The sequence below is a fragment of the Oncorhynchus mykiss genome, chromosome 8 (genome assembly GCF_013265735.2).
Source record: "Oncorhynchus mykiss isolate Arlee chromosome 8, USDA_OmykA_1.1, whole genome shotgun sequence".
Taxonomy (NCBI): Eukaryota; Metazoa; Chordata; class Actinopteri; order Salmoniformes; family Salmonidae; genus Oncorhynchus; species Oncorhynchus mykiss.
The window spans coordinates 88863972-88883457 of NC_048572.1; the positions used below are offsets into that span (position 1 = coordinate 88863972).

Sequence of the window (19486 nt, forward strand, 5' to 3'; positions counted from 1 at the left end):
TGATTACATTCCTCAATACAGACCTGTTCTTAGGTAGATCATGATTACATTCCTCAATACAGACCTGTTCTTAGGCAGATCCTGATTACATTCCTCAATACAGACCTGTTCTTAGGCAGATCCTGATTACATTCCTCCATACAGACCTGTTCTTAGGCAGATCATGATTACATTCCTCCATACAGACCTGTTCTTAGGCAGATCATGATTACATTCCTCCATACAGACCTGTTCTTAGGCAGATCATGATTACGTCCGATGCATCATTCATGTAACCTTCTACTATTGAGTGAAATAAACCTGAGATCTTTCCATGGAAATTGTAGTTTAACATACTCTAGTCTGACCTGATTGTATTGTTTTCTGCCGAGGAGACGTACTGTAACCATTTTTTTTTTTAATCTTCAAAATAAAAGCACAGGAGAAGCTTTTCTACTGTATTATTGACTGTATATTTGTTTATTCCATGTGTAACTCTGTGTTGTTGTTTGTGTCGCACTGCTTTGCTTTATCTTGGCCAGGTCTCAGTTGTAAATTAGTTGTTCTCAACTGGTCTACCTGGTTAAATAAAGGAGAAATAAACAAGATAGTATACTTGTTTTATTTTCTTCAAGCAGAAATTAAACTTAATAATCATAAGTAATATGTAAAAAACAAGAGTACAACACTGTTAATATAATGTTAGACAATCAGGTTCCTATCATAGTAAATCTAGGTTTTAATGGATTGTCAAAATGCTTTAGTAGTTTTCTTAACAGGAAATAAAAACAGCCCTCTGCTTTGTGAAAGACCAAGGACCAGAACGGAATATTCAGGACAGAGAGGAGAGCTGGTAGCAGAGAGAGACACAATCCTGGTCCTGGATCAACTGTAACCTCTAATATAATAGTTCAGAGCAAATGATGAATGATCCAGGATCTGTAATTAGTAATTGAACCTGGCAACGAGGTTAAGGATTTGATGGAGGAGGACACAACCTAATAACAAAATGATGAATGATCCAGGATCTGTAATTAGTAATTGAACCTGGCAACGAGGTTAAGGATTTGATGGAGGACACAACCTAATAACAATATGGAGTCAAAAACACAGTACACGACATGACAGATGATTCTGACTAGGCCCCAAATGGCACCCTATTCCCTACATAGTGCACTACTTTAGACCAGAGCCCTATGGCACCCTATATATAGTGCACTACTTTAGACCAGAGCCCTATGGCACCCTATTCCCTATATATAGTGCACTACTGTAGACCAGAGCCCTATGGCACCCTATTCCCTATATAGTGCACTACTTTAGACCAAAGCCCTATGGAACCCTATTCCCTATATAGTGCACTCCTAGCCCTATGGGCCCTGGTTGAAAGCAGTGCACTACATAGGGAATAGGGTTCCATTTGGGCCTGATTTCAGAATCAGGGTGCGTAGATCTCCCCACTACAGGTCCCTGTTGTTGCTGCTAAGTAGTTTGGGGTAGGAGGTTCCGATGGATCGCCCCTGACGATACACCACCATCTCTAGCAGGTACTCGTCCACCTTCACCACGGCCGTGGTCACCTGTACATAAACCACAAGGCTAACGTTAGCCAATACATCCACCCATTTATATACTGGCTAGGGTTCTCCTCATCAACACCAACGTTGGGCTGCATCCAAATTCACAACCCTTTTCCAGAACTGTGCTGATTCAGTCTGGAGGGGTCATGTTATGCTGGTCAGAACAGTAGTTTATTCAGTCTGGAGGGGTCATGTTATGCTGGTCAGAACAGTAGTTTATTCAGTCTGGAGGGGTCATGTTATGCTGGTCAGAACAGTAGTTTATTCAGTCTGGAGGGGTCATGTTATGCTGGTCAGAACAGTAGTTTATTCAGTCTGGAGGGGTCATGTTATGTATTCAGTCTGGAGGGGTCATGTTATGCTGGTCAGAACAGTAGTTTATTCAGTCTGGAGGGGTCATGTTATGCTGGTCAGAACAGTAGTTTATTCAGTCTGGAGGGGTCATGTTATGTATTCAGCCTGGAGGGGTCATGTTATGCTGGTCAGAACAGTAGTTTATTCAGCCTGGAGGGGTCATGTTATACTGGTCAGAACAGTAGTTTATTCAGTCTGGAGGGGTCATGTTATGTATTCAGTCTGGAGGGGTCATGTTATGCTGGTCAGAACAGTAGTTTATTCAGACTGGAGGGGTCATGTTATACTGGTCAGAACAGTAGTTTATTCAGTCTGGAGGGGTCATGTTATGCTGGTCAGAACAGTAGTTTCTTCAGTCTGGAGGGGTCATGTTATGTATTCAGTCTGGAGGGGACATGTTATGTATTCAGTCTGGAGGGGTCCTGTTATACTGGTCAGAACAGTAGTTTATTCAGTCTGGAGGGGTCATGTTATGTATTCAGTCTGGAGGGGTCATGTTATGCTGGTCAGAACAGTAGTTTATTCAGTCTGGAGGGGTCATGTTATGCTGGTCAGAACAGTAGTTTATTCAGTCTGGAGGGGTCATGTTATGCTGGTCAGAACAGTAGTTTATTCAGTCTGGAGGGGTCATGTTATGTATTCAGTCTGGAGGGGTCATGTTATGTATTCAGTCTGGAGGGGTCATGTTATACTGGTCAGAACAGTAGTTTATTCAGTCTGGAGGGGTCATGTTATACTGGTCAGAACAGTAGTTTATTCAGTCTGGAGGGGTCATGTTATACTGGTCAGAACAGTAGTTTATTCAGACTGGAGGGGTCATGTTATGCTGGTCAGAACAGTAGTTTATTCAGACTGGAAGGGTCATGTTATGTATTCAGTCTGGAGGGGTCATGTTATGCTGGTCAGAACAGTAGTTTATTCAGCCTGGAGGGGTCATGTTATGTATTCAGTCTGGAGGGGTCATGTTATACTGGTCAGAACAGTAGTTTATTCAGTCTGGAGGGGTCATGTTATGCTGGTCAGAACAGTAGTTTATTCAGCCTGGAGGGATCATGTTATGTATTCAGACTGGAGGGGTCATGTTATGCTGGTCAGAACAGTAGTTTATTCAGTCTGGAGGGGTCATGTTATGCTGGTCAGAACAGTAGTTTATTCAGCCTGGAGGGATCATGTTATGTATTCAGTCTGGAGGGGTCATGTTATGCTGGTCAGAACAGTAGTTTATTCAGTCTGGAGGGGTCATGTTATACTGGTCAGAACAGTAGTTTATTCAGTCTGGAGGGGTCATGTTATGCTGGTCAGAACAGTAGTTTATTCAGTCTGGAGGGGTCATGTTATGTATTCAGTCTGGAGGGGTAATGTTAGCTATGATGACTTCAGGTTGATAAGACGTGTCATCAGGGTGGTTCAGGGAACCATGAGTAACCCAGCCTGAGATCTGAGATCGAGCACTAGCTCCCCAAGCTAATGTCTTCTAGGGCCTAGGCTTCAGCACTACAGGCCAACACAGTCTCATAGACCCAGGTTTGAACCCCGTGTGGTCAATCACGCAACCGCTCACCTTCTCAGTCGACGCGAGGAAGAGAATGGTGAAGAGGGCGACCTCGAACTCTGGGCTGACCCCGATGAAGGAGCTTCCCACAGGCTTGACCAGGCCCTTCCAGCTGAATTGAAGGTTCAGAACGTGGTCATCCTCATCTGGCTGCACAGAGAGGTCAAAACAACAGTTTTTAAAAAAAAACCTTGTCGGCTCGGGGATTCGATCCAGCAACCTTCCGGTTATAGGCCCAACTCTCTACCCACAAGGCTACCTGCCACCCCTATAATAAAGGTGTTATTCATGTGTAATATGGTATTTCAGGACGTGGACTTCCTCATCTGACTGACACACATAGTGTAGAGTTATTAAAGGTAACAGATGTGATATAATGACTATAATAAACATGCCGTGTGGTGTACATAACATTTTTAAATATAATGTATGATTTGGGTTTACAGCCATGTGGTGTACATGTTTTACATTTTTATTTAACTAGTTAAGAACAAATTCTTATTTTCAATTGTGGCCTAGGAACAGTGGGGTTAACTGCCTTGTTCAGGGGCAGAACGACAGATTTGTACCTTGTCAGCTCGGGGATTTGAACTTGCAACCTTTCGGTTACTGATCCAACGCTCTAACCACTAGGCTACCCTGCCGCATATAACATACGGTTAAATATAATGTATGATTTGGGAAGTTTACAGTGGTGGCCACAGTTTTGGGTGTCTTGAAATCAGTCAGTAAAATGTAAACACTAAAAAACACACACAAAAGTTGAACTAATTACCAGAGCAAGACAACAACCATAGAGCTACATTTCTGAAAACAAGTCTCTTGTGTATGGACCAGTGTGAAATGTAACTCTGCCGATAAGATAGGGAGATTGTTCTAGAATGTCTTACAGTGTTCCTGTTGCCCTGGGCCTTGTAACCCTTGTAATCCACATTGCCGTGCTTCTCCTGCAGATAGAACTGAACCCAGTTGTGGAACCCCGTGATCTCCTTCCCTTTCTTAGACTCACCAACAAACACATGCTCAAAACCACAGGAGTCCTCACTGTATTGGAAACATAAGAAGCACATGCTCAAAACCACAGGAGTCCTCACTGTATTGGAAACATAAGAAACACATGCTCAAAACCACAGGAGTCCTCACTGTATTGGAAACATAAGAAACACATGCTCAAAACCACAGGAGTCCTCACTGTATTGGAAACATAAGAAACACATGCTCAAAACCACAGGAGTCCTCACTGTATTGGAAACATAAGAAACACATGCTCAAAACCACAGGAGTCCTCACTGTATTGGAAACATAAGAAACACATGCTCAAAACCACAGGAGTCCTCACTGTATTGGAAACATAAGAAACACATGCTCAAAACCACAGGAGTCCTCACTGTATTGGAAACATAAGAAACACATGCTCAAAACCACAGGAGTCCTCACTGTATTGGAAACATAAGAAACACATGCTCAAAACCACAGGAGTCCTCACTGTATTGGAAACATAAGAAACACATGCTCAAAACCACAGGAGTCCTCACTGTATTGGAAACATAAGAAACACATGCTCAAAACCACAGGAGTCCTCACTGTATTGGAAACATAAGAAACACATGCTCAAAACCACAGGAGTCCTCACTGTATTGGAAACATAAGAAACACATGCTCAAAACCACAGGAGTCCTCACTGTATTGGAAACATAAGAAACACATGCTCAAAACCACAGGAGTCCTCACTGTATTGGAAACATAAGAAACACATGCTCAAAACCACAGGAGTCCTCACTGTATTGGAAACATAAGAAACACATGCTCAAAACCACAGGAGTCCTCACTGTATTGGAAACATAAGAAACACATGCTCAAAACCACAGGAGTCCTCACTGTATTGGAAACATAAGAAACACATGCTCAAAACCACAGGAGTCCTCACTGTATTGGAAACATAAGAAACACATGCTCAAAACCACAGGAGTCCTCACTGTATTGGAAACATAAGAAACACATGCTCAAAACCACAGGAGTCCTCACTGTATTGGAAACATAAGAAACACATGCTCAAAACCACAGGAGTCCTCACTGTATTGGAAACATAAGAAACACATGCTCAAAACCACAGGAGTCCTCACTGTATTGGAAACATAAGAAACACATGCTCAAAACCACAGGAGTCCTCACTGTATTGGAAACATAAGAAACACATGCTCAAAACCACAGGAGTCCTCACTGTATTGGAAACATAAGAAACACATGCTCAAAACCACAGGAGTCCTCACTGTATTGGAAACATAAGAAACACATGCTCAAAACCACAGGAGTCCTCACTGTATTGGAAACATAAGAAACACATGCTCAAAACCACAGGAGTCCTCACTGTATTGGAAACATAAGAAACACATGCTCAAAACCACAGGAGTCCTCACTGTATTGGAAACATAAGAAACACATGCTCAAAACCACAGGAGTCCTCACTGTATTGGAAACATAAGAAACACATGCTCAAAACCACAGGAGTCCTCACTGTATTGGAAACATAAGAAACACATGCTCAAAACCACAGGAGTCCTCACTGTATTGGAAACATAAGAAACACATGCTCAAAACCACAGGAGTCCTCACTGTATTGGAAACATAAGAAACACATGCTCAAAACCACAGGAGTCCTCACTGTATTGGAAACATAAGAAACACATGCTCAAAACCACAGGAGTCCTCACTGTATTGGAAACATAAGAAACACATGCTCAAAACCACAGGAGTCCTCACTGTATTGGAAACATAAGAAACACATGCTCAAAACCACAGGAGTCCTCACTGTATTGGAAACATAAGAAACACATGCTCAAAACCACAGGAGTCCTCACTGTATTGGAAACATAAGAAACACATGCTCAAAACCACAGGAGTCCTCACTGTATTGGAAACATAAGAAACACATGCTCAAAACCACAGGAGTCCTCACTGTATTGGAAACATAAGAAACACATGCTCAAAACCACAGGAGTCCTCACTGTATTGGAAACATAAGAAACACATGCTCAAAACCACAGGAGTCCTCACTGTATTGGAAACATAAGAAACACATGCTCAAAACCACAGGAGTCCTCACTGTATTGGAAACATAAGAAACACATGCTCAAAACCACAGGAGTCCTCACTGTATTGGAAACATAAGAAACACATGCTCAAAACCACAGGAGTCCTCACTGTATTGGAAACATAAGAAACACATGCTCAAAACCACAGGAGTCCTCACTGTATTGGAAACATAAGAAACACATGCTCAAAACCACAGGAGTCCTCACTGTATTGGAAACATAAGAAACACATGCTCAAAACCACAGGAGTCCTCACTGTATTGGAAACATAAGAAACACATGCTCAAAACCACAGGAGTCCTCACTGTATTGGAAACATAAGAAACACATGCTCAAAACCACAGGAGTCCTCACTGTATTGGAAACATAAGAAACACATGCTCAAAACCACAGGAGTCCTCACTGTATTGGAAACATAAGAAACACATGCTCAAAACCACAGGAGTCCTCACTGTATTGGAAACATAAGAAACACATGCTCAAAACCACAGGAGTCCTCACTGTATTGGAAACATAAGAAACACATGCTCAAAACCACAGGAGTCCTCACTGTATTGGAAACATAAGAAACACATGCTCAAAACCACAGGAGTCCTCACTGTATTGGAAACATAAGAAACACATGCTCAAAACCACAGGAGTCCTCACTGTATTGGAAACATAAGAAACACATGCTCAAAACCACAGGAGTCCTCACTGTATTGGAAACATAAGAAAATATGTTTAAAAAAAAATATGTAATCAGTCTCTCTCTCGGTCTCGGTCCTTGTGTGTCTCTCTCTCTCTGCGTGTGTCTATCTCTCTCTCTCTCTGCGTGTCTCTCTCTCTCTCTCTGCGTGTCTCTCTCTCTCTCTCTGCGTGTCTCTCTCTCTCTCTGCGTGTCTCTCTCTCTCTCTCTGCGTGTCTCTCTCTCTCTCTCTGCGTGTCTCTCTCTCTCTCTCTGCGTGTCTCTCTCTCTCTCTCTGCGTGTCTCTCTCTCTCTCTGCGTGTCTCTCTCTCTCTCTCTGCGTGTCTCTCTCTCTCTCTCTCTCTGCGTCTCTCTCTCTCTCTCTGCGTCTCTCTCTCTCTCTCTGCGTGTCTCTCTCTCTCTCTCTGCGTGTCTCTCTCTCTCTCTCTGCGTGTCTCTCTCTCTCTCTGCGTGTCTCTCTCTCTCTCTCTGCGTGTCTCTCTCTCTCTCTCTGCGTGTCTCTCTCTCTCTCTCTCTCTGCGTCTCTCTCTCTCTCTCTGCGTCTCTCTCTCTCTCTCTGCGTCTCTCTCTCTCTCTGCGTCTCTCTCTCTCTCTCTCTCTCTCTGAGTCTCTCTCTCTCTCTGCGTCTCTCTCTGCGTCTCTCTCTCTCTCTGCGTCTCTCTCTCTCTCTGCGTCTCTCTCTCTCTCTGCGTCTCTCTCTCTCTGCGTCTCTCTCTTTCTGCGTCTCTCTCTCTCTCTCTGCGTCTCTCTCTCTCTCTCTGCGTCTCTCTCTGCGTCTCTCTCTCTCTCTCTGCGTCTCTCTCTCTCTCTGCGTCTCTCTCTCTCTCTCTGCGTCTCTCTCTCTCTCTCTGCGTCTCTCTCTCTCTCTCTCTGCGTCTCTCTCTCTCTCTCTCTGCGTCTCTCTCTCTCTCTGTGTCTCTCTCTCTCTCTGCGTCTCTCTCTCTCTCTGCGTCTCTCTCTGCGTCTCTCTCTCTCTCTCTGCGTCTCTCTCTCTCTCTCTGCATCTCTCTCTCTCTCTGCGTCTCTCTCTCTCTGCGTCTCTCTCTCTCCGCGTCTCTCTCTCTCTGCGTCTCTCTCTCTCCGCGTCTCTCTCTCTCTGCGTCTCTCTCTGCATCTCTCTCTCTCTCCGCGTCTCTCTCTCTCTCCGCGTCTCTCTCTCTCTCTCCGCGTCTCTCTCTCTCCGCGTCTCTCTCTCTCCGCGTCTCTCTCTGTCTCTCTCCGCGTCTCTCTCCGCGTCTCTCTCCGCGTCTCTCTCCGCGTCTCTCTCTCTCTGCGTCTCTCTGTCTCTCTCCGCGTCTCTCTCTGTCTCTCTCCGCGTCTCTCTGTCTCTCTCCGCGTCTCTCTCTCTCTCTCCCTCTCTCCCTGCGTGTCTCTCTCTCTCTCTCTCTGTCTCGGTGTGTGTGTGTGTGTGTGTGTGTGTCTCTTTCTCAATTCAATTCAATTTAAGGGCTTTATTGGCATGGGAAACATGTTAACATTGCCAAAGCAAGTGAAATGAAAAGTGACAGCAAGTGACAAAAGCAAGTGACAAAGACAAAGACAAAGACAAGACAAAAGCAAATGACAAATTACCAGTAAACATTACACTTACAAAAGTTCCAAAATAATAAAAGACATTTTAAAATGTCCTACTATTTGCTCTCTCTCCCTCTGCGTGTCGCTCTCTGTCTCTTTCACACACATACAGGTACAACTAAAACAAGCTCAAACTGCTCACTGTATGCGAGCATAATAAAACACACACTCACCCTCCACTGCGGTCTCGGTGATAGAGTCTGAACCACATGTCATAGAGCTGCCTCTTGAACTGCTGCTGGTCTGACGGGGAGTGACCCTTACTCACCAGATACTTGTGGGCACACTGACACACACACACACACACACACCAGGATTAGACCGACATATCAGTACACATTGCTTTGTGTGTTGTGGAGTCCACACCTACGACTAAGTAACAAGACAAAACACATGTCCACAGTGACAGAACACCATCTGACTAACTCATGGAGGTTAAGGGCCTGTCTTCAGGAGTCCTGGCCTGAACAGACAGGTTAAGGGCCCTTCTCCAGAACAGACAGGTTAAGGGCCTTTCTCCAGGAGTCCTGGCTATGGATATAAATGACGCTCAACCAAGCAATAAGGACTATAACCCACACGTTTACCTGTGGGCACACAGAGACAGATCACACACACACACACACACACTACCTTCATGACCTCGGTCTCCAGAATGGCATTGAGGAAGAGATCGTTCTCCATCAGTTCCTCAGAGGTGACGGTCTCCGACACGCCTGTAGACATCTCATAGTTGTCCAGGAGACGCATGAACACTGCACACAATAAACATATATCACTCTGAAGAATGCTTTGTGAAATACAGGATATGCCTTCAATAACAGGAAGAGAGGAGAGGAGGTAGACAGGATATGCCTTCAATAACAGGAAGAGAGGAGAGGAGGTAGACAGGATATGCCTTCAATAACAGGAAGAGAGGAGAGGAGGTAGAGAGGATATGCCTTCAATAACAGGAAGAGAGGAGAGGAGGTAGACAGGATATGCCTTCAATAACAGGAAGAGAGGAGAGGAGGTAGAGAGGATATGCCTTCAATAACAGGAAGAGAGGAGAGGAGGTAGAGAGAATATGCCTTCAATAACAGGAAGAGAGGAGAGGAGGTAGACAGGATATGCCTTCAATAACAGGAAGAGAGGAGAGGAGGTAGACAGGATATGCCTTCAATAACAGGAAGAGAGGAGAGGAGGTAGACAGGATATGCCTTCAATAACAGGAAGAGAGGAGAGGAGGTAGACAGGATATGCCTTCAATAACAGGAAGAGAGGAGAGGAGGTAGACAGGATATGCCTTCAATAACAGGAAGAGAGGAGAGGAGGTAGACAGGATATGCCTTCAATAACAGGAAGAGAGGAGAGGAGGTAGACAGGATATGCCTTCAATAACAGGAAGAGAGGAGAGGAGGTAGACAGGATATGCCTTCAATAACAGGAAGAGAGGAGAGGAGGTAGACAGGATATGCCTTCAATAACAGGAAGAGAGGAGAGGAGGTAGAGAGGATATGCCTTCAATAACAGGAAGAGAGGAGAGGAGGTAGACAGGATATGCCTTCAATAACAGGAAGAGAGGAGAGGAGGTAGAGAGGATATGCCTTCAATAACAGGAAGAGAGGAGAGGAGGTAGAGAGAATATGCCTTCAATAACAGGAAGAGAGGAGAGGAGGTAGACAGGATATGCCTTCAATAACAGGAAGAGAGGAGAGGAGGTAGACAGGATATGCCTTCAATAACAGGAAGAGAGGAGAGGAGGTAGACAGGATATGCCTTCAATAACAGGAAGAGAGGAGAGGAGGTAGACAGGATATGCCTTCAATAACAGGAAGAGAGGAGAGGAGGTAGACAGGATATGCCTTCAATAACAGGAAGAGAGGAGAGGAGGTAGACAGGATATGCCTTCAATAACAGGAAGAGAGGAGAGGAGGTAGACAGGATATGCCTTCAATAACAGGAAGAGAGGAGAGGAGGTAGACAGGATATGCCTTCAATAACAGGAAGAGAGGAGAGGAGGTAGACAGGATATGCCTTCAATAACAGGAAGAGAGGAGAGGAGGTAGAGAGAATATGCCTTCAATAACAGGAAGAGAGGAGAGGAAGTAGAGAGGATATGCCTTCAATAACAGGAAGAGAGGAGAGGAGGTAGACAGGATATGCCTTCAATAACAGGAAGAGAGGAGAGGAGGTAGAGAGAATATGCCTTCAATAACAGGAAGAGAGGAGAGGAGGTAGACAGGATATGCCTTCAATAACAGGAAGAGAGGAGAGGAGGTAGACAGGATATGCCTTCAATAACAGGAAGAGAGGAGAGGAGGTAGAGAATATGCCTTCAATAACAGGAAGAGAGGAGAGGAAGTAGAGAGGATATGCCTTCAATAACAGGAAGAGAGGAGAGGAGGTAGACAGGATATGCCTTCAATAACAGGAAGAGAGGAGAAGAGGTAGAGAGGATATGCCTTCAATAACAGGAAGAGAGGAGGTAGAGAGAGTGGAGGAAGGGAGGAGTGAAGGAAGGGAGGAGTGAAGGAAGGGAGGAGTGAAGGAAGGGAGGAGTGAAGGAAGGGAGGAGTGAAGGAAGGGAGGAGTGAAGGAAGGGCGGAGTGAAGGAAGGGCGGAGTGAAGGAAGGGAGGAGTGAAGGAAGGGAGGAGTGAAGGAAGGGAGGAGTGAAGGAAGGGAGGAGTGAAGGAAGGGCGGAGTGAAGGAAGGGCGGAGTGAAGGAAGGGAGGAGTGAAGGAAGGAAGGGAGGAGTGAAGGAAGGAAGGGAGGAGTGAAGGAAGGAAGGGAGGAGTGAAGGAAGGAAGGGAGGAGTGAAGGAAGGAAGGGAGGAGTGAAGGAAGGAAGGGAGGAGTGAAGGAAGGAAGGGAGGAGTGAAGGAAGGAAGGGAGGAGTGAAGGAAGGGAGGAGTGAAGGAAGGAAGGGAGGAGTGAAGGAAGGGAGGAGTGAAGGAAGGGCGGAGTGAAGGAAGGGCGGAGTGAAGGAAGGGAGGAGTGAAGTAAGGGAGGAGTGAAGGAAGGGAGGAGTGAAGGAAGGGAGGAGTGAAGGAAGGGAGGAGTGAAGTAAGGGAGGAGTGAAGGAAGGGAGGAGTGAAGGAAGGGAGGAGTGAAGGAAGGGAGGAGTGAAGGAAGGGCGGAGTGGAGGTAGAAAGGACTTACAGGCGTAGGTCTTGATGTTTTTCAGTTTGCCCTCGTTGACATAGGCGAACAGAGGAGCCCTAGCCATGTCTCTGGCAGTGTTACTACCCTGGGCCACGTAACCTGCCTTTCCCTGGATAGACAAACATACTATATGAATAAGGCCATCACATCTGCCAACAACACCACGAAAACTACTCTGTGGGCCTGACCTCAACCCTGAATAAGCTAAATTCCTTCCGGTCTCTATTTGGATAGCTAGCTCCCAGTCACGTTACCTGTCTCTCTAGGGGGGAGTCGGACCAGAGTTACACGTAGTGGCAACTTCATTAACCTTTCTATGGGTATTCTGACCTTGAACTGAAGCATGTGTAACAGTATAACTTTAGACCGTCGCCTCGCCCATACCCAGTTAGCGCGCACCGCTAACTAAGCTAGCCGTTTCACATCCGTTACACATGGGGAAACACATGTGCCAGCCAGGTATTCCTTTGGAATGAATGAATGACAGATCTCTTGCATGTAGTCATCACACACCTGATGTTTTTATAAAGAGAGTATACCATCTTCAAATGTAACGCATCTTAAAAAGGAAAATAGTGCAATTTGTACAATTTAAAAAACCTAATATTTCACAAATGAATTTGAGGTTTTATAATAAAAACATATGTATTTACAGTGTTACAAAACATTGTCTGGACCTCTTTAAAAGTCAGGTAGATCACATCATTACCCTCTTTCTGTTTACAAAGCCCTGCTCCACAAACTTCCAACTTTTCATTTCCTTCCACCTTACGTGTGGAATGATCTACAACACATTTTAAAATTGGAGGAATTTCAGGCGGTTGTTAGGGGACCCTCTAGGGCCTTTCAGGCGGTTGTTAGGGGACCCTCTAGGGCATTTCAGACGGTTGTTAGGGGATCCTCTAGGGCATTTCAGACGGTTGTTAGGGGATCCTCTAGGGCGTTTCAGACGGTTGTTAGGGGATCCTCTAGGGCGTTTCAGGCGGTTGTTAGGGGATCCTCTAGGGCGTTTCAGGCGGTTGTTAGGGGATCCTCTAGGGCATTTCAGGCGGTTGTTAGGGGATCCTCTAGGGCATTTCAGGCGGTTGTTAGGGGATCCTCTAGGGCATTTCAGGCGGTTGTTAGGGGATCCTCTAGGGCCTTTCGGGCGGTTGTTAGGGGACCCTCTAGGGCATTTCAGGCGGTTGTTAGGGGATCCTCTAGGGCATTTCAGGCGGTTGTTAGGGGACCCTCTAGGGCCTTTCGGGCGGTTGTTAGGGGACCCTCTAGGGCCTTTCGGGCGGTTGTTAGGGGACCCTCTAGGGCCTTTCGGGCGGTTGTTAGGGGATCCTCTAGGGCGTTTCAGACGGTTGTTAGGGGACCCTCTAGGGCCTTTCGGGCGGTTGTTAGGGGATCCTCTAGGGCCTTTCGGGCGGTTGTTAGGGGACCCTCTAGGGCGTTTCAGACGGTTGTTAGGGGACCCTCTAGGGCCTTTCGGGCGGTTGTTAGGGGACCCTCTAGGGCCTTTCGGGCGGTTGTTAGGGGACCCTCTAGGGCGTTTCAGACGGTTGTTAGGGGACCCTCTAGGGCGTTTCAGACGGTTGTTAGGGGACCCTCTAGGGCGTTTCAGGCGGTTGTTAGGGGACCCTCTAGGGCCTTTCGGGCGGTTGTTAGGGGACCCTCTAGGGCCTTTCGGGCGGTTGTTAGGGGACCCTCTAGGGCGTTTCAGACGGTTGTTAGGGGACCCTCTAGGGCGTTTCAGACGGTTGTTAGGGGACCCTCTAGGGCCTTTCGGGCGGTTGTTAGGGGACCCTCTAGGGCCTTTCGGGCGGTTGTTAGGGGACCCTCTAGGGCGTTTCAGACGGTTGTTAGGGGACCCTCTAGGGCGTTTCAGACGGTTGTTAGGGGACCCTCTAGGGCGTTTCAGACGGTTGTTAGGGGACCCTCTAGGGCCTTTCGGGCGGTTGTTAGGGGACCCTCTAGGGCCTTTCGGGCGGTTGTTAGGGGACCCTCTAGGGCGTTTCAGACGGTTGTTAGGGGACCCTCTAGGGCGTTTCAGACGGTTGTTAGGGGACCCTCTAGGGCCTTTCGGGCGGTTGTTAGGGGACCCTCTAGGGCCTTTCGGGCGGTTGTTAGGGGACCCTCTAGGGCGTTTCAGACGGTTGTTAGGGGACCTTTTTACTGAAGTATATGTTATGTTTATGATTGTGTTTTTTGTGTATTGTTGTGTAGTTTAATGTGTTTAGTGTATTTTGATGTGTACAGGGTTCACCTGGAAAAGACACCTTGGTCTCAGCATTGACTCCCTGTCTGAATAAAGACACCTTGGTCTCACCATTGACTCCCTGTCTAAATAAAGACACCTCGGTCTCAGCATTGACTCCCTGTCTAAATAAAGACACCTCGGTCTCAGCATTGACTCCCTGTCTAAATAAAGGATCAATCAAAATAATTTATAGGGCACAAAAGTAACTGTCCTTCAAAAGTAACTAGAAATCATATAGGCTGTATCTCAATCAAATAACAAAATATTTTCTGGTGCTCCTAAATTTAATCTCGCCAAGTAGTAGTACGGTAACCCTGACATCCGTACCTGTAGGGAGATGGTGTAGTCAGTCCCAGGTTTGAGACGGTTTGTATCCCGACTCCACAGCTGGTTCAGAACCTCAGAGAGCTCGTGGTTCACACCTTGACTAATACACAGACAGGCAATAGACACATCGATATGATATCCTACTTTCCCATTGCAATGCAAGAAAAATACCCTTGCTATAGATATAATGCTACAGGGGGGGGGGGGGGGACAAAAGCATAGAGATACTGCTAGGGAGATCTATGTTCAATCTCTTTCCAGTAACCTACAGAGATCTATGTTCAATCTCTTTCCAGTAACCTACAGAGATCTATGTTCAATCTCTTTCCAGTAATTTACAGAGATCTATGTTCAATCTCTATGTTGATACTCAGCTGGCGCCTCTGCATTGCTATTATGGTAACCTACAGGGATCTATGTTGATACTCAGCTGGTGACTCTGCATTGCTATAATGGTAACCTACAGGGATCTATGTTGATACTCAGCTGGTGTCTCTGCATTGCTATAATGGTAACCTACAGGGATCTATGTTGATACTCAGCTGGTGCCTCTGCATTGCTATAATGGTAACCTACAGGGATCTATGTTGATACTCAGCTGGTGCCTCTGCATTGCTATAATGGTAACCTACAGGGATCTATGTTGATACTCAGCTGGTGTCTCTGCATTGCTATAATGGTAACCTACAGGGATCTATGTTGATACTCAGCTGGTGCCTCTGCATTGCTATAATGGTAACCTACAGGGATCTATGTTGATACTCAGCTGGTGTCTCTGCATTGCTATAATGGTAACCTAACGTAGCAGGTGTAAAAAGAAAACGCCTGAAACTAGAGAAGGAGTTGAAATGGAGTGTTGTCTTGTTAATATGTCCAAAACTGGAAAATCCGGTTGTTGGGGACCGAGACAGAGGCTACTATAACAGAGACAATACCGTGGAGGTTTGATAAACCAATAGCCCGTGGATATGTTAACTTCCTGTTAACAGCCACAGCCACATCCAGTTACCACTGTGGCCTTCACTTCCCTTAAAATAACAACATCTGGGACACTTAAAAAAAAAAGTAACCATTCATTCTCATAGAAAAGACCAGTGCCCGGGAGTTTTTGATTCGGGTGCTATTTGGGTGACTCTTAACCCCTCACCAGAGGACCCCGTAACCTCAGTGTCTAAAACAACCTAGATAGAACAGGGGCACAAAATATTGTGAAATCGCTTGTGACAGGAAACCATCTACCAAAATATAACTACAAAATAGAGGTCGACCGATTAGGATTGTTCAACGCTGATACCGATTATTGGAGGACCAAAAAAGTTGATACCGATTAATCTGATGATTTTTTTTTGTGTTATTTGTAATAATGACAATTACAACAATACTGAATGAACACTTATTTTAACTTAATATAATACAACAATAAAATCAATTTAGCCTAAAATAAATAATGAAACATGTTCAATTTGGTTTAAATAATGCAAGAACAAAGTGTTGGAGAAGAAAGTAAAAGTGCAATATGTGCCATGTAAGAAAGATAACATTTCAGTTCCTTGCTCAGAACATGAGAACATATGAAAGCTGGTGGTTCCTTTTAACATGAGTCTTCAATATTCCCAGGTAAGAAGTGTTAGGTTGTAGTTATTATAGGAATTATAGGACTATTTCCCTCTCTACCATTTGTATTTCATTAACCTTTGACTATTGTATGTTCTTATAGGCACTTTAGTATTGCCAGTGTAACAGTGTAGCTTCCGTCCCTCTCCTCGCTCCTCCCTGGGCTCGAACCAGGAACACATCGACAACAGCCACCATCAAAGCAGCCTTACCCATGCTGAGCAAGGGGAACAACTACTAGAAGGCTCAGAGCGAGTGACGTTTGAAACACTATTAGAGCGCGCTAACTAGCTAGCCATTTCACGTCAGTTACACCAGCCTCATCTCGGGAGTTGAGAGGCTTGAAGTCATAAACAGCGCAATGTTTGACGCACAACGAAGAGCTGCTGGCAAAACACACGAAAGTGCTGTTTGAATGAATGTTTATGAGCCTGCTGCTGCCTACCACCGCTCAGTCAGACTGCTCTATCAAATCATAGACTTAGTTATAACATAATAACACACAGAAATACGGGCCTTAGGTCATTAATATGGTCGAACCCGGAAACTATCATCTCGAAAACAAGACGTTTATTCTTTCAGTGAAATACAGAACCGTTCCGTATTTTATCTAACGGGTGGCATCCCTAAGTCTAAATATTGCTGTTACATTGTACAACCTTCAATGTTATGTCATAATTACGTGAAATTCTGGCAAATTAGGCGGCCCAAACTGTTGCATATACACTGACTCTGCGTGCAATGAACGAACAGCCAACGGGGCCAGACAGCGAACAGCCAACGGGGCCAGACAGAGAACAGCCAACGGGGCCAGACAGAGAACAGCCAACGGGGCCAGACAGAGAACAGCCAACGGGGCCAGACAGAGAACAGCCAATGGGGCCAGACAGAGAACAGCCAACGGGGCCAGACAGCGAACAGCCAACGGGGCCAGACAGTTAACAGCCAACGGGGCCAGACAGCAAACAGCCAACGGGGCCAGACAGCGAACATCCAACGGGGCCAGACAGCGAACATCCAACGGGGCCAGACAGAGAACAGCCAACAGGGCCAGACAGCCAACGGGGCCAGACAGCGAACAGCCAACGGGGCCAGACAGCGAACAGCCAACGGGGCCAGACAGAGAACAGCCAATGGGGCCAGACAGAGAACAGCCAACGGGGCCAGACAGAGAACAGCCAACGGGGCCAGACAGCGAACATCCAACGGGGCCAGACAGAGAACAGCCAACAGGGCCAGACAGAGAACAGCCAACAGGGCCAGACAGCCAACGGGGCCAGACAGCGAACATCCAACGGGGCCAGACAGAGAACAGCCAACGGGGCCAGACAGAGAACAGCCAACGGGGCCAGACAGAGAACAGCCAACGGGGCCAGACAGCGAACAGCCAACGGGGCCAGACAGCGAACATCCAACGGGGCCAGACAGAGAACAGCCAACGGGGCCAGACAGAGAACAGCCAACGGAGTCAGATAGCGGCCTGAGCTGATCTACTTCCTGTGTTGGTTTCAGAAGTGTAGTTTGGTGAGCTAATGAATATCATCCCCATATCCTGCTGCTGTTTCATCTTGGAACATCAAAAGGACTTTTCAGCCACCTACAGCATTTAGCTGACTCAGTAATTAGCAAGGAACAGTTGTTTGGCAGAAAAACTATCGTTTTAGTGCATGTTGATTGCTCAACTTTATCTTTTTTTTTTTTTTTTGTGATGTTATATTTTTGCGTTTTGATCTTTCAATCAAAACATAGCATGCTATGACTAATATTAATTATATAGTATGAGATGAATTCAAATCAAATTGTATTTGTCACACGTGCATAATAGTCCCGAATGTGTCTTTGTTTGTATCTAATCAAGCCCCTTTGTTGAGTATTCAGGAGGATGCGTCAACAGAAACCAAGACAGATCCAGATAAATACCACGTCAGTAGTGGCTGTTGACATGACGTTTGCATATGGAGACGCAAGGTCAATATTCGGTATATTGTTCCTGCGGTTATAAAACACCAAGTACCACTTGCATTGCATGTCCGCCAACAGTTTTAGTTCAACAGGAGGAAATGACATGTCATGCTGTTAGTTTCACTAACGGGTCCCTACAAACAAAAACAGTCACATTTCAAATAAACATTTCCAAAGATCCAGGCTTCTATTTAAAGACGCAATAACAGTACCATCACCGTCATTTCTGATCCTGTTGTTATTTTATTGTTTATTTAACTAGGCAATTCAGTTCATAAGAACACATTCTTATTTTCAATGACGGCCTAGGAACAGTGGGTTAACTGCCTTGTTCAGGGGCAGAACGACAGATTTGTACCTTGTCAGCTCGGGGATTCAATCTAGCAACTTTTCGGTTACTAGTCCAACGCTCTAACCACTAGGCTACCTGCCTGCCGTTATTAATCAGGAATCCATTTTACAATTAAAATAACAACCTCTGCACTTTAAAAAACATGTGCTGTAAGGTCTCCCTCCACCTGCTGTATTCGGCGCATGTGACAAATCAAATTTGATTTACATTAGTGTTCAACTAACTAATATTTTTCGTAGCAGGCTGTTTGATTTAAAGATCAAACGCAAAAATAACATCACAAAAAAAGATACAATTGAGCAATCAACATACACTAATACAATATATGTTTTTTTGTTGCCAAAAGTATATCTATCATTATTTGCGGTTGATCACTGCAATTCAACAGCATGTATGTGAGAATTTAGCCTAAAATGTAACTCACCTCCGTGCCATAGTTAATTCTTCAGTGAGTAAAGTTACTTCCGACCTCGCATCCCTTCTTCAGCAATAAACAGTTTGCATGAAGATGGTTATCTGAGCTGTCGGCCAAAAAGTCCCTGATGTTTGTCCAATAACATGACAGACATATGAAAACGCGTCTGGGCGGGGCGTGGGGCCGGGGTTTGCACATTGTAGACCATTCCATTGGTCCTTAAGTGGAGTCTCCATCTACCTTGTGCACCAGGCATTGGGCAAATTTGATTGTGCTGATCCGAGGGGAAAGAAACGGTGAGGGAGGAGCACCCTCTCAAAGCGAACAGTCATCTGCGCTGCTCGGTCATATTATCAACAAGGCATGGTGCATTTTTCAGCAACAAATATAACTTCTATTTTACATAATATATATTGTTTTATTCCAAAACGAATGCAATCAATGTTCACCTGGTGCAAAGCCCGCCAGATGCGCCCGAGCCAGATGAACCTAATCCGCTCCCTGCAGAACGTAAAGGCCTGATCACGTGACACCGTTCGGCTTGCGGAGGAACGGTTGTGAGGAAATACTCTCCGCATTATTAACAATAGGTACAAATCAATTAAAT

At 45.5% G+C, this 19486-nt stretch overlaps 1 protein-coding gene across 1 annotated transcript; it reads right to left on the minus strand.

Moving 5' to 3' along the window:
* Nucleotides 1–589: 589 nt before the first annotated feature.
* On the minus strand, nt 590–19045 carry LOC110530885 (poly(U)-specific endoribonuclease-C). Its single transcript, XM_036986694.1, has 10 exons — nt 18889–19045; nt 14537–14636; nt 11962–12073; nt 9454–9575; nt 8994–9106; nt 4356–4509; nt 3475–3615; nt 1312–1559; nt 1064–1173; nt 590–977 (listed from the first exon to the last, which is right to left on the minus strand). The coding sequence occupies exons 1-8, from the start codon at nt 18897–18899 to the stop codon at nt 1440–1442; spliced, it is 873 nt and encodes a 290-aa protein (XP_036842589.1). The 5' UTR covers nt 18900–19045; the 3' UTR covers nt 590–977; nt 1064–1173; nt 1312–1439.
* Nucleotides 19046–19486: the final 441 nt, after the last annotated feature.

What these genes read in the sequence shown, in the direction of transcription:
- LOC110530885 (XM_036986694.1), bottom strand. An exon ending in TGGAGACCGAGGTCATGAAG is followed by an intron (nt 9,107 to 9,453) that starts GTAGTGTGTGTG and finishes TGTGTGTGTCAG; the next exon opens with TGTGCCCACAAGTATCTGGT. An exon ending in TCCTCGCGTCGACTGAGAAG is followed by an intron (nt 1,560 to 3,474) that starts GTGAGCGGTTGC and finishes GTTTATGTACAG; the next exon opens with GTGACCACGGCCGTGGTGAA.